Below are 14,482 nucleotides of genomic sequence, written 5' to 3'. Positions count from 1 at the left end.
AGGTTAGGGTCAGCCCAGGCTGGGTGCCTGAAGGCACAAGACATTGACAAATTTATCCTGCAGGCCGTATCTGAAGCCCTTTGTTTTGGATCCTGGCTTCTCAATAACTGACCCTCATCCTTCATGTTGGCAATTCGTGAAGGATGCAGTGAGTGCCAGCGGGGGCCCCCTTCTCCCCCTCCGCCCCCACCCGGGCTCCCTGCTACTAATTCTTGTCATTCACTCCGCTGACAGGCACCAAGCCCAAACTATTCCCAGTTCTGAAAGGGAAGGTTAAAATATTTATTTCGGCTCATAATGGCCTCTCTGATTTACTGCAGGACTGTTTTCTCCCTGCTTTTGTCACCGCAGGTCACTGGAAGGACTGAGCGCATTCAGGAGCCTGGAGGAACTCATCTTAGACAACAATCGACTCGGTGACGACCTCGTGTTGCCACGGTTACCCCACTTGCACACCTTAACCCTCAACAAGAACCAAATATCCTTTTTGGCAGCCAGCACGCCAGATCCCCGCAGCACCCCACTTGCCGCCCAGCTCCACAGGGGTCCCCATTCTACCCCCCCCCCCGACACACACCCTTCTCCGCAAAAAAAAAAAAAATACCTGCAAAATGTCAAATGAGTTATATGTGTCAGCTAAATTAAAGTATGTGAAATACAGTCGGTGGGCAGACAAAGCGTTCTGTCTTCTGGCACTCAAGACACTTCAGAGTAATTTATTATAGGTCATTCATAAATGAAATGCACCGTTATATCTTCCTGTTGCTCCATTTTAGTGTAGAGATCTAAGTTATGGCTGCGAGGAAATCTTTTTAATAGATAAAAATAGAGAAAGAAAATAATGTCACGGGTGCCTGGGAGGAAAAGCAGCTTCTGTTTGCCTGGGCTTGTGTAGGAGGGCGACCTCTGGTGGCAAACCGTGGGTAATGCCGCTAAGCTGACTTAGTCCTTGCAGGCTTTGGGAATAGTTTTGATGCAGGTTTAGGGAACAGTTCTGGAAATCAAGAAGGGAGAAAGAGCTGAGGTGGAAGGAGAGGTGTGAAGGTCAGGCTCTTCACTCCCCGCGGATACAGCCTTGAGTGTGATGACAGGCCTATGAGATCCATGGTGGGTTATGGCCTCCTTTGAGTAGTTGAGCATCTGCCCATTCTGGCATGGGCATTTGGAGCTAAGCACCCTTGTTTCTAAAGTGAGGATACATCAGAAGACTTCTGTAACAGCATAGGGGACATGACCTCTCTAATGATAGTGCTCTGGGTTACCAGGTACTAGGATGCCAGCTCCACCAGGCGGGCATTTCTTGATCCTTCCCGTACACAATTCTGCTTGGCAGAGTTCACATTCCACAGATGTTTGTGGGATGAACAACATACTCATTTTCACTAGTTTCTCACTGAACACTCATGGATGCCATGCACTGTGCTGGGGACTCTAAGCACCCTACTTTTCATTCTTACTGGGACCAATGAGGAGTGTATAGGTTTTTGATTAATCTAGTCTTAGAAACTGAGGTTACCTATACACTCCCAGTCAAACAACAAACAAGACGGAGACCTGGATTCAAGCTCAGCCACGGCTGTATCCAGAGTGCCTCTTTGTTTGTTTGACTTGGTTTGGTTTGAATCTGCTGCAGAGCTTTGGACTTGGAGCCTGATTGCCTGGTTTATTGATGTCGATCACTTGTGCCCACTCACACAAGTTAGAAACAGAGAACCAGCATTTCCCCTCCTGGTTATCAAGTAAAAACAGATTCCTATGTTAAGTTCAGTGGGCATGCTTATATCAGCATTTAGGATGCTTTGCAAAATTATTCACTAGCCCCCACTGGTGCTTCAAGCCGGAAGTTAATATTTTCTTTATTCTGTAAAATATTGTCTCAGTCAGCGCTTGCTGCTATGACAGAATACTGTTGACTGGGAAGCCACAAACAAACATTTGTCACTCATAGTCTGGAGGCTGCGAGTCTGAGAGCAGGGTCCAGAATGAGAGGGGCTTTGATGAGGAGTCCTTTGCCTGTTCTTGCATTGGGGGCAGAGTGGGAAGAGGGAAGATGGGTGGGAGGGGGGAGAAAAAACATTCTCGTCTGTTCTTATCGATAGATTGTCATCCTATCATGGCCTCTACCTTTAGGACTTAAGAACTTCTCAAAAGATTTGGAGTTGAAACACTTGGATTTTGAGAGTGGGGCACCAACAATTAGTGCTTCTCAAATACTCTCCCATGGCCGTGGCCAGTGGACACTGCAGGAGAAGTAGAGCGGGAGGGCTTAGAAGTGAGTTCACAGATGTGTCGTAATGGAATTTGGTGGGGTCTTCCTTCATGCACCCTTTGGGCAACTGAGTCTCCAAATCATTGTTTGAAAGCATGCTGTATTCTGTGTATTCTACGTCTTCCTCAGCTGTCCTGGGTGATCAACTGGACCACATATACAACTGGATCAAGGGGAGAAGGATCAGTAGGCTGAACTCTAGATGATACCACTCCTGCCTTGGACCTCACTCGGGCCATGCCTTGTGTCTCGTGTCACTACGGGGTGTTACAGTCCACGGACTTAATTCCATATGTCCTCTTGGTCATCTTTAGCTGTGTGGCCTGGTATGAGTCATCTTCCGAGAGCCTAGTCCTCATTTTTAAAGACATAAGTTGGATCAGGTGACAGTTTTATTCTCAGCACCACTGAGATTGGCAGGCCTCTTGGGATCTGCTGGGAGACTGACTATCTCTGGTGAAGTCCTATTTCCTATTCTGTGCCTTAACTTACTTGAGCCGTAGTGGGAATGCTAAGAGAGTAAGGGGGTAGCCTGGGAAGTCACTGTGTTGCAGAAAACCCCATTACATAACTATATTTTTGTAGAGCATCCTATATTCAGTGGTACAGATCCACTAAGTGTTGTCCAGCTCAGGTTGCTATGTCCGCTCAGGTTGCTATGCAATTTCTTTCTTCTTTTCCTCCCAGTCTACTGGTACCATGGCAAAAATCAACTTCCCCATCCATTTGATCTGGAAGTCGCAGTCTGCAGGGTGGGCAAAAGCAGACAACATTGGATACCCTCCTCTTGGTCTAATAATACTCTGAGCCTGCCTCTTCAGATAAAAACTCCCTGCTTGTGAAAATGCCCCGGTCCTGCACAAGGGTATCGCTGCGGCTGTCCCAGGAGATGCCCCAGACACAGGCTCTGTCAGCGAGCTCATGTAGCGTAATGATCCACTCCACAGAACAACAAATGTTCTCCGCACTTCAATTCTGTGTGAATCAGGGCTCAGCTGGATGGTTCTTCTGATGGTCTTATTTTGTGTCACTCAGGCAGCCATGATTTTTTTTTTTTTTAACCCGTGCTAGATAGTCTAAAATAGCCTCACTCTTAACGTGTGCAATTAGTGCTGGCTGCTGGCTCAACGCTTATCTCTAATGGGCTGCATGCACCATCATACTTGAAAGGATTATTCTAGGGCACAGGCCCTGGTGCACAAGGGCTTGTCAAGTCCTACTTGCATTTTGAAAGCAAGTTACACACCAAATGCAGACCAAATGTGCGTGATGACACAGGTGTGCATATAAAGAACAGCTCACTTCTATAGCTATTTACTACAGCGGCCTTGGTAGGTAGCTCGTCTCTATGAGCTCTTATTTCATTTTCATGATAAAGCATCCCACTGGCTCTCTCAACTGCTCTTCTTACACAGCCCAGGCCCACCCTGTCACCCAGGGATGCTGTCACCCCTTACGTCAATTAGTAATTGATGGAGTCAATTCCCCCGTTGAGATTCCATCTCCCCTGGTATGGCTAGGTTTATGTCAAGTTGACAAAAGCCACTATGACATCATCCTCGAAAAATACGAAAAACACTCTCATCCGACTAAAGCCATCCTCACCAAGAGCAGAATGTATTTCTTAGACTTTTATATTCTAATCTCATTCTGTGAGTTGGGAGTCACTGGCAAATAAATCTCCTTTGCTTTTTTTTGTTTGTTTGCTTGCTTTGTTGCTGCTGTTCGCTTTCTAGAAAACTCAGAGATGGCGAACTTTTGGAAGACACATAGATTGCCACAGGCATGACTTCATCTAGACCCCACTTAGGCTGACTCTGAGCACCACCCCCTCCCAGATTCTGAAATGCAAAAGGGAAGCAGCCATTTTCCATGAAGAGGGACTTCCATGTGGGAGGAGTCTGTAGCAAGGCCCTACTTCCAGCTGGGACCTCAGGAATTCTACTCACAGAAGAGATTCCAGGGTCCAGACCCTGAAGCATCTGGAAACCGTCATGTCAATTCACCAGTGAATGCATCCATCCCCATTGCTACACGTCCTTCTTCCCCCTCCCCCACTGCCTTCCTTTTGTCACCTCTTGTTCCCTTAGGGCTCAGTCCTCAGCTTCTTCAGAGTCCTGCCCTGGGCTATGGAAGAGCCTGGCTGTCTCAGGTCATCTCTTCCTCTCTTGCTCTTTTGATATGGATTCCCATCACACCTTTTCCTTTGAGTCATTTAGATGGCTAGGTGATTAACCAGAGGCCGGTGGACTAGAATCCCCACCCCCACCTCTGCCAGTATTCTCAATCTCTCCCACCCTCCAGTCACACACGCACTCTCCCTGGCTTGTCCACCAGCAGCATTGAGGTCTTCTGTGTTGATCTCAGTCGTGTGATCTCCGAATATTCAACCCCAAGTAGGGGACCGGACTGAAAATTTTGGACAGTATAAATGTTTAACGTTTGCGCAATTAAATCATCTTCTTCTGCCCTTTCCTTTGAGAAGAGGCTGGTTTTATTTGAAATTATACTTCCTTTTCTTTCTCACTATTTATGTCTGCACATGTACTAAAGGCATGACCAGTTTGGGTTGTAGTGCGAGCAGGAAGAAAGGACAGAGCTACATGTTACGGAGCTGGGCTATGACAAGGAGATGTGTGTATCACGTCACAAAGCTGGACCTTACATTTAGAAAATAATATGCACACATGGGTGTCTATTGTGTGGGTATGTCCATGTACATGCAGGTGCCAAGGCAGGGCTGCAAAGAGCCTCGGGTCACCTGGAGCTGGAATTATGGGAGGTTGTGAGCTGCCAGAAGTGTATGCTGGGAACAGCACTCCCCATCTCCTAGAAGAGCAGCAAGCCATCTCTCTAGTCCCTGGATCTCACTTTAACAGCAGTTTCTTATCATCTTGAGTAAGAGTGTTTTCTTTTCGAGGGCCCTTGGTTTCTTATACAATCCATACTTTAGAGTATCATTGAGCAGCATAAGCAGGGTGATCTATGGGAAGTCACCCCGTTAACACCCACAGACTTCTGTTGCTCCCTGGTACATTTAACTAAAATTTCTTGGTACATTAAGATAAAACCACAGTGCTTTGAAAACATAAGCCTAAACTGAAATATCCGAGACAGATAGCACAGCTGGATGACAATGTATGATCTTCCCCCCAAACATATTAAACTCTTCATTTCTCAGTCTTTTAATTCACCCTTTGTGCTAGAAATGGAGTCATTTTTCTTCCAGGGAATGGCTGGGACTTGAATCTAGTCTCTGTCATTTGCTGGCAGTGTGACTCTTAACCTCATTTTTCTTAGTTGTTTTTTCGGCATGATAATATTTCAGATACATGTATGCAGGCAGGGGTACAAATAGATCATTATACTATGTACTTAGCCTTCAAAAGTCTGACATTGGGATTCACTGTGGTTAAAATTCCCCAGTGGTTATAAAACCTTTTCCTTGCCCTGGAGATGAGTCCAAAGGTAGGTAAGTTCTATTCTCACCTGGGAAACCACACTGGCTTGTGTACTGTGGGACCCACATGCCAGGAGGCTCCTCCCTTTCTTATTTCTCTAAACTGGTAAGAAAGACACCACTTTGGTCTTGCACTTTCCAAACAGAATCACTCTTGGCAAGCCTTACCATGACAGCTGGCCTCCACAATGGCAACTTCCTGTAGACACCAGTGAAAATAATCCTGAATGCCCAGAGTCCTCTGGAAAGGCTTGCTGAGGGAATCCAGGTGTGTTCCGAGCCTCCAGCTGGGGAGAGTTAGCACAGTGCCAAGGAGCTGAAGAAAAGGTGCCCTTCCAAGCATCGCCTAGTTCATCTCCACTGCCATGGTCTTGGTTAGTTCAAGACCCCCAAGTTTCTTCCACTCATTGTCTTGGCTTAATTTTCCAAACAACAAGTTCCGTCTCAGCTCACACTCAGACAGGACAGAGCCATGTCTGATCTTGTTGATCCAGGAGATGGAGGAGCCAATTAAAACTCCATCACCTTTTTTGTCCCCTGGTGGCGGAATCCACAGAGATGAAGGGCTGGTGGAGAACATGCTGCAGGACATGCCGGGGCTCCCTGTCTGCTGTGGACTGTAGCTAACCCCTTGCTCCCCCTGACTTGTTGTTTAGTAGGTTGCTGGGAAGGTTTAGAACAAAGGAGTTTCCACCACACCGAATAACCCATATGAGAGACTCCTGGAGATGCACTGGGTTCATTGGCATGGATAACTGAAGCACCCTGGAGCCTGAAGATGCTTTACCCAAAGTCTCCATGACCGGGATATTTAAAGGAATCTACCTTTGCAGGTCTTCTGCTCAAGGAAAGAGCCAGTTTTTCTGGAGTGTGGAGCTTAGATACAAAAAGGAGCCCTCTTAAAAAGGCAAAGGTTACATAACCAAGGGCACAGAGTGATGCATGAAAAGGCTGTTTGTGGACTAGAGGTGTGGCTCAGTGTCAGAGCACCCCCCTAGTGCGGCAAGGCCCCGAGTTGGATCCCTAACAATGCAAAGCCAAGAGAATAAGAAGGAGAATGAGAATGAGAATGAAAACAAGAATATTCAATTGGAATAAAAATATATCAAAGCCAATTTTAAAAAATTAAGTTGACAAGCACCAAAAATGTTAAAATAACTAGAAAGGACACAAATCTTTTTATACTAGATATGCCCAATTGAAAACCTTATTTCTTACAAATTCCCTTACAGCTTCACAACATAAAGACATTTGTGATGTTTTCTATAGAGAGCATAGAATGACAATTCCATCTTTTAGCATGATTGACTGAAAATTGATTTTGTTTTTAGGAGTTGAGATACATTTGTGCTACGATTTAGATGGGTGTTTTATAGTATAAAAGTTCGCACGTGCTCCCCAAAGGCGTGATCCGTAAAGTGATGCTTCTGGAAGGTGGTGGAACCTCACACTGTGAGCTAAAGTAACTCCTGTCTCTCCTTAGGTTGCTTTGTCGGGTGTTTTGGTAGCGTGATGTGGAACTGACTCCCATCGCCTGGCCTGTCACTCACGGCCCCAACTTTTTGCTAAGCCTTCTGTTTTCTCAGAGCACGATCCTTAACCTTTGACACATTACTGATTTGGAGCACCTCCTCGACCACCTGGCCAAAGTGACACCAGCCCTGGAGTACCTCAGCCTGCTGGGAAACGTGGCATGTCCCAATGAGCTGGTCAGCTTGGAGAAGGATGAGGAAGATTATAAGAGATACAGGTGAGCGTTAAGGAAGAGGAGACTCTGGGCATGGAATACTGTGGGCTGCCGAGTAGATGTTGATTAGTGGCCACAGACTTCCCATGATGGGGTTAAACTGTTCTTTCTGAACCAGAGTCATTTTCTTTTTTGGCTGGGTTCATAGGAGCCAGAAAGGATATGAGCTGGTTGAGATTGGGGCCTGAGAAATGTTTTTCATCATGGCCTAGCTCACACGCATTTTAGGTTTTACAAGTTACAAGCTCTTGGGACACAGCTTTGGAAGGGCTGGGAAAAGAGGAAAATGGTTTGAGAAGGACTTGTCCTACTGGGGTTTATTTAAAAAGCTGGTGACCTACAAAGAAATGTAGTGGGATAATCACTGTGTATCAAGGCAAACCTGTAAGAAACACGGAAAGTTATTACAGATTTGTGAGGAAAAAGAAGGCCAACACCCAGACATAAATAACATAGGGCAGGGGGGATTCAGTTGGATTTCTATAAAGAAGAATTTTGTGACTTTAGCTCATTTCAAAGCCTCATGATTAATTTTGTAGAGCTTTGAGGCTGTTCTTATATTGACTCAGAACAAATAAGAACCCTGCTTGAAAAAAATACTCATGAAGGTCTTTTCCCATTAGGAAAAAAATTCAACCATGGCATAATATTATAGATTTGAATGTGACCTCTGATAGGGGGAATACAGTTGTCATCCAGCCAGGACACATTGCTAATTCCTCACTTTGAGTTGTTTAATTGCTTAGAAGTGAGTTGATTTTTGGAACATTCTTTTTTTTTAACTTTGAATCATGAAATTGTCTGATACAAAGTATGTGAAGGGGTCACTTTAAACACAGTATCTTCTTATACCAACAGTTTTTTTCAGAATTGCCTTTTTGTTTTTATTATAATTCTCAGTGCATATTAATTATCACATTAATGAGATTCACTGTGATATTTTCATATATATGTATATATACATATACACATATACACCTACACACACACACACACACACACACACACACACACACACACACACACATATATATATATATATTGCTCTTTGATGTTATCTAACTCTCCCAGCTTCATTTGGTCCACTTACCTTTATCTCTCCCACTCCTGGAGATTGTATTTGTTGCTTTTGTTTAATTCTAGTTTCCACATGTAACATGTGATGCTTATTTTGCTCTATGTAATGACCTTTAGTTCTATGCATTTCCTTGCAGACAGCATGATTTTGTTTTCATTTGTGGCTAAATACTCCATTATCTGTAAATATATATTCTTTACCCTTTCACCTGTTGGTAGGCACCTAGATTTCTTTTATATCTTGGAAGAAATTTTAAAATGTATCTTGGAAGGTCAACTCCAAAAGAGTTTATCTAATAAACATGTTTCATAAACCATTGCTTAAAATTTTTCTCTTTACTTTCTAATGTTTTTCTTTATATTTTTTGTTCCATTCATAAAGCACATATAACTTTTACAAATGTATGAATATGCATGTATATTATTTACACGTGTGTGTGTGTGTGTGTGTATACTCACACATTCACACATGTCCATTTATTCGTTCATGTGACCAAGCATGGCGTGTGAGCACAAGCATAGATGTTTTCTTCTTTTAGAATGGAGGCGGGGAGAAAAAGTGAGTGGTAAGACTTTTCTGCTTCCACCTTGTTCTATTTGGTCTCAGATATAGGGCTTAGAGGGGTATAAGTAGAGCAGAAAGGCAAATACTTCATTGTTGATTTTGTAGCTGGTCAGATTGATGAAGAATACTAAGATTCACTGTACAAACAGTGAGATTAGAAAACCTAATGTGGAGTTCCATTTTGACAGGAAGACTTCTTCTAAAGCAGGGGTGACTGTCTCGATCAGTGGTCCTTAAATGACTCTGAGTCAGCTCAGGGTCTATGATTCCTTTGGGATTAAACCCATGCTTGGATTTACTGTCTCACTCCAAGTTATGCATCCCACCATACATATTTCTCTTACTATGACTTGTCCACATGGAGAGAACAGTTACCAGTGAATAAGGATGAAGTCCCTGTCTCTTGAAGCCTAATGCAAACCTAAGGTCATGTTTAGCATGGGAACGTGGCTGGATGACTATCCTGGAGATGTTTGGAGTCACTCTGCCTTCTTAGAGCTGTCTATTTATAGGTGGCCACAGGGACCTCGAGTCCTGTCACGTTCCCTGCCCTTTTGGTACCAGATCCAGTTAGCAAGCAGCAGCTGTCATTCCGACTCAATCCAAGCCTCAGTCATGAGTGACAGTTTTTGCAGAGGGTTTGTCTCTCTACGAGCAGTCCTTCTCAGGGATTCACCTGGACGGTCCCCCAAGCATGTCCTCCCATCCCAGGTCTGTGCTGTTGGCAAGTTGTGAGAGATGGAGCCGAGAAGGCTGTTTGTTAGTGTATTTATGACAGTGTTGCCATGAGGGACTGGATTCTAGAGCTCACACACAGCCCAAATCACATCTAGCCACAATTGCCTTTGAAACCCCATAAGTCATCTACACAGTGACTTCTAGCTCCTCATACTTGGAGAAAAGGCAGCAACCAGGGACCATAGAGACCGTAACTGTGTTCCTACCTAGTTACACCTTCACTACATCATAAGGGGAAGTGCTAGGTCGGTTCTGTAATGTCTTTAAATCTTGTATTCATTTTTTTTTTTATTGTTGACTTGGTAAGTACTCACCCTGCCTTTGGAAGAGGGAGATGAGGGCCAGATGCTGCTCAGCTCTGTGGTCTTTCGGCGGCTCTACTCTCTTTATCCCGGGGCAGGGGGGATGATTCACTTACCCCTGAGAAACTGTAGGGTTTCACAATATGACTTTGAATTCAGAGTTCCTGTGGCATATGCATTTATACAAAGAGGTACAGCTGGCTGCCTTCCCTGAGTTGGGTAAACTATTTTCATGCCTCTTCATCCACAAAGTGTGAGGTCTACTTTTTTTCTGACTGTTACCTAGATCGTCATAGTGGAGACTCTATGTAAATTTATACGACATTTTTTTGCTAGGAAATGGCTTAAGCAGTGAATGATATTTCTACAGTTTACTGTTTTTCACCTTAAGTGTATTTTCTGACAATACTTCTCCTGTTAATCATTTAAGCAATAGTGGGAACCTTAAAGGAGTGAATTCAGAAGCAAGAACCTGTGGTTCATTTAGTGCTGTTGAAAAAAAAAAAATCCTATTGATTGGCGTCCTCTGTGGTCACATGATGCAATATTTATGCCACCTAGCTGTCCATCAAAACAAGCATGAGTGTTGTTTCCTTCCCATGGGAGATGTTGATTTCAAAGGTTTCAGCTCAGGTGTAGTTTGTGTTGTGGCCAACCACCAGACCTGGGGTGGGAAGTGTCTAGGTTTATGTACAGTGTGCTGTCCGTCTATCTGTCTGCCTTTTGCCCCAGAGCCCCGCCCCTTTGGTTTCCCCAGTTAACGAACCCCTGTGTGCCCAGTTGGATTTTCTTGTCATACATCCCCACAGTAAAACAAGCTCCTTGCCTTTCTCTGTGACCATGAACATACCTCTGTGTGGTTGAGCAGTGCGCTGGAACTGTGTCCAGGGTTCCCTTTGCCATTTCCCATGGCTCATGGCTGAGACATGGCCATGGCCACCTTATCACCTTAAAGCCACCCGTGTTTCCCTGTATGGACACAGTGCTGCTGTTCTGGGAGGAGTGTTGACTGGATAGGAACTTGGGCCTCTTGCAGATTTTGACACCACCCAACATCAACGTAGTAAGTCAGGGCGGGAGACCTGGACACTCAGAATAGTTTACCTTTGTCTTTCCTGGCAGTTCTTTTGAGGGACCAGGAGATAGACACATTTCCTTGTAGACAGACAGACAACAGAGAGCAGGGCCATGACCAGATAATAGATGATGAAATTCCAAGATGGCCAGCTTCTTCCTCATACTCCTGACCTGAGAGGAAAGCCTGTCAGCTTCAAACAAAGACTTTTTATCCACCACCATGATGCCTGGCCTATGGACAAGTTCAAGCCATGTCAGGACATGCTTACCCCAAAGGTATGGACCTATCTATCAGCTTTCCTGCCTGTGTTCAAACTGACCAACCTAAACTAGGGGAGAAAGACTCCCCTCAAAGACCCTTAAAACCCTTAAAGCCTGGGCTGTGGCTTCCCGAGTCCCTCTGCCTTGTGGAGGGTCTTTTCCTCAATGTGCCTGCTGCTGTATGCATGTTTCCTCACCCCGATAAAAGCCTGTCTTCAGCTGCTCATTCTGTCCTGCTCCTGTTTGCTGTGTGCAAGATTTCTCTGCCTCTACCTGTCTCGCTCCAGATATTTCCTGCCTTCTAATTCTCTACCTGGCAGAGAAAACAAACCCATCAAGACCCCTAGATGATAACACTTTCTTGACTTTTTCCCCCTTTTTCTTCAGGAAGAATGATGGCTGAAAGTCAACAGAGAATAAATGCTCAATGTCACCTTTCAAATAAGAAATCTGGGCTCCCAGGCTTGGGGCTGTTCTTTTGTGACTCGCTCTGGTGTGCGTTTTCTTTCAATTTCTGTTCCTTCAGGGCTCACACACACACACACACACACACACACACACACACACACACACACACACACACACCAAGCAGGTCCCTCTGTATTCCTTAAAACTTTCAATTATTTAATATATGATGCCTTTTCTTTGTTCCCTGGTAGGCAGCAGCCCTGAGGCCTGCCCAGTGTCTGTAGCACTCCACCAAAAGGAAGGTGGGAGGGACCCTCCGGTGGTGTCTGGGGCCACCTTGGACTACCACCCAAGGCTGTTTCCCACTAAATGGGAGCTGTAAAACCTGTGGCTTATATAACCCAGCTAACATTCCCCAGCTAATCTGCAGTCTCGGCTTTGATGATCACAAGAAAGCAAAGGTCGCGACCCAGAGATCAAAGTGACAGAAGCCCACACAGTAATTGCTGGTTAGCCTCCATACAGCAGGGCCTTGGACTGTCCTGTGGGTGTATTGTTTGCACGGAGACTTCAAACATGCTGTTGGGGAACTGTGAGCACAATCAGCTGGCCTTTTCCAGTTGGCGGGCCAGTTCATTAATGCTGTAGGTGAGCTCACCTCAGCTCATTAGAGTGAGATCACTGTTGTCCCTCAGAGCATCCTGAGCTGTCCCACTCTGTTTCTTCATCGTGCCTTGGTCTTCAGTGGTGTTTTCTGGCTGTCTTTCTCTCCCTGGAGTTGGGAGGGGGTGGTTATGCAAGGCATGGTTGAAACTGGTTGGTATACTAGGAAGAGACCATATGGGTGCATTTATTGTCAGTCAGCTTTGAGCACAGAGAATCCAAGTGAAGCCGTGTTTTAAGGAGGCGGATGCTCATTCTCATGGCTCAGATAGAGAAACCGAGGCTCTGAAGGGCAGCTCAGAGTCTCATAGCCTGAGCCCTCTGCTCTGCCTTGAAAATTCCCTCACCCAGCTTTTCATCATGGTGGCCTATCTTCTTTTACATTTCTCTCCTTAGTCTTTAAGAGCTCTGGTCTCTTAAAGAAGCTGCACATAAGCCATTGGTGGTTTCTCTTACTGATCCAACACCTTTGGCAGTTGACCAGTATTATTAAACAGAGTTGATGTGATCCAGTTGACAGCAAAGAGTCAGGAGGCTTTGTTGACAGCCTTGTCCCATCCTGGTGAGCTTTGTGGGGGATTGAACAGGGAGAGGGTCATCCATGGCTGCCTTCAGGGCACCAGGGAGAGCGGCAGAAAATTGCACCCTGTCTCTGCACTCCTGGTCCATGGGTGAGAAGGTGTCAGGAAATAACATGGAGAAGCATTGGATGCCATAAATGCCATGGAGAAGCCACTCAGCACTCCGGAGTCTGGTTCTCCTAAGAACCCATGAGAATCTTGAACTGTTTTGGTAAAAGACACAGGGCTTCCAACACCACCAGCAGAACCTAGAGATCCATAGTGTTTTTCTGTGGTTCATGCTGTTACTGGGGAGCAGGCAATTCTTCTGGAGTTGGCAGGACAAGAGAATCCTTTCCTTTCTTTTTGACATCAAGGCTAATAATAATAACAACAACAATATTATTAATAATAATAATAATGCCATTGATATCAGAGCAAAAACAAATTGATTTTTTTAATAATAACAAAAGGATTGGAGTTGTTCCTTCCTCCTCCCAGTTTTAGCTTTGTCCTTAAAGCGTCCTTTAAGAAAATCTACCATTTTACATGAGGAGAGAGGGACCCTGATAATCTCTGGGAGATGGCTTCTCATTTTCAGGAACTCTGTCTCCACTCGGGGACAAATGGGTCTTTAAGCACCTTTGCTGGATCCCCTGCCATCCTGATAACATCCCCTTCCCTATCATAGCCAACAGGGGCTCTAAGTCCCACAACCTCTAGACCCGGGGGCTTCCGCCCAGCCACCTTGAGAAGGTCAGGAAAATTGGAGTTATCCTTTTCAGCTAGGGATGTGAGACTTCAGTTAGACTGATCTCTTCTCATTAAGGAGTGCCCTGGCTTAACAAGCAGTTTTATAAATCTGAAGCTGTCTCCGGGTGTCACAGGATTTATGGACAGGGGGGCTCTGCCATAAAGTGGTTTATGATGGCTGCCTTCTGTGTTATTAGTAGCTGTCTCTTCCTTCGACCATTGCTGTTTGATAATAGCCTTAAAACACCCAGAATTACTTACCTGCAAGTCCCATTCCCCATAGCCCCTGTTGACAGTCTGAATAAGTTTACTGGCCTCTTGTTGTTCTTTTCCTTCAAAACAAACTGATTGGACCATCAATAGCTCCTGTGAGCTGACAGAGGGATGTCATCGGGACTAACCTTTGTGATTGCGGGTTATCTGGGGGAGTTAACCTCCCCGCATTGGTAACTGAAATGTTTTATGTACTATGCAACTTTAGGATACGGCTGTGATAACCCCGGTAACTAAGTCATACATCACAGTAAAGAGATTTGGGTGCAACAAATAACCCTGGATTAAATTTACAAGGGTTGAATTGATATTGTAAAAGCCTTCGTTCT

At 45.0% G+C, this 14,482-nt stretch overlaps 1 protein-coding gene across 2 annotated transcripts in view; it reads left to right on the top strand.

The window, feature by feature from the left end:
- The window catches only part of Lrmda (leucine rich melanocyte differentiation associated), a 1,025,541-nt gene that overhangs the window by 585,400 nt on the left and 425,659 nt on the right, over window positions 1-14,482 (top strand). For both annotated transcript variants that reach the window (XM_028879789.2, XM_028879788.2), the window contains exons 3-4: window positions 352-478; window positions 7,340-7,479. In XM_028879789.2, the coding sequence (XP_028735622.1) occupies window positions 352-478; window positions 7,340-7,479 (267 nt within the window). The remainder of the gene's footprint in view (window positions 1-351; window positions 479-7,339; window positions 7,480-14,482) is intronic.

This window comes from Peromyscus leucopus, chromosome 9 (assembly GCF_004664715.2).
Source record: "Peromyscus leucopus breed LL Stock chromosome 9, UCI_PerLeu_2.1, whole genome shotgun sequence".
Classification (NCBI taxonomy): Eukaryota; Metazoa; Chordata; class Mammalia; order Rodentia; family Cricetidae; genus Peromyscus; species Peromyscus leucopus.
The sequence above is the reverse complement of the archived record's forward strand: the minus strand, read 5'-3'. Positions and strand labels throughout refer to the sequence as shown.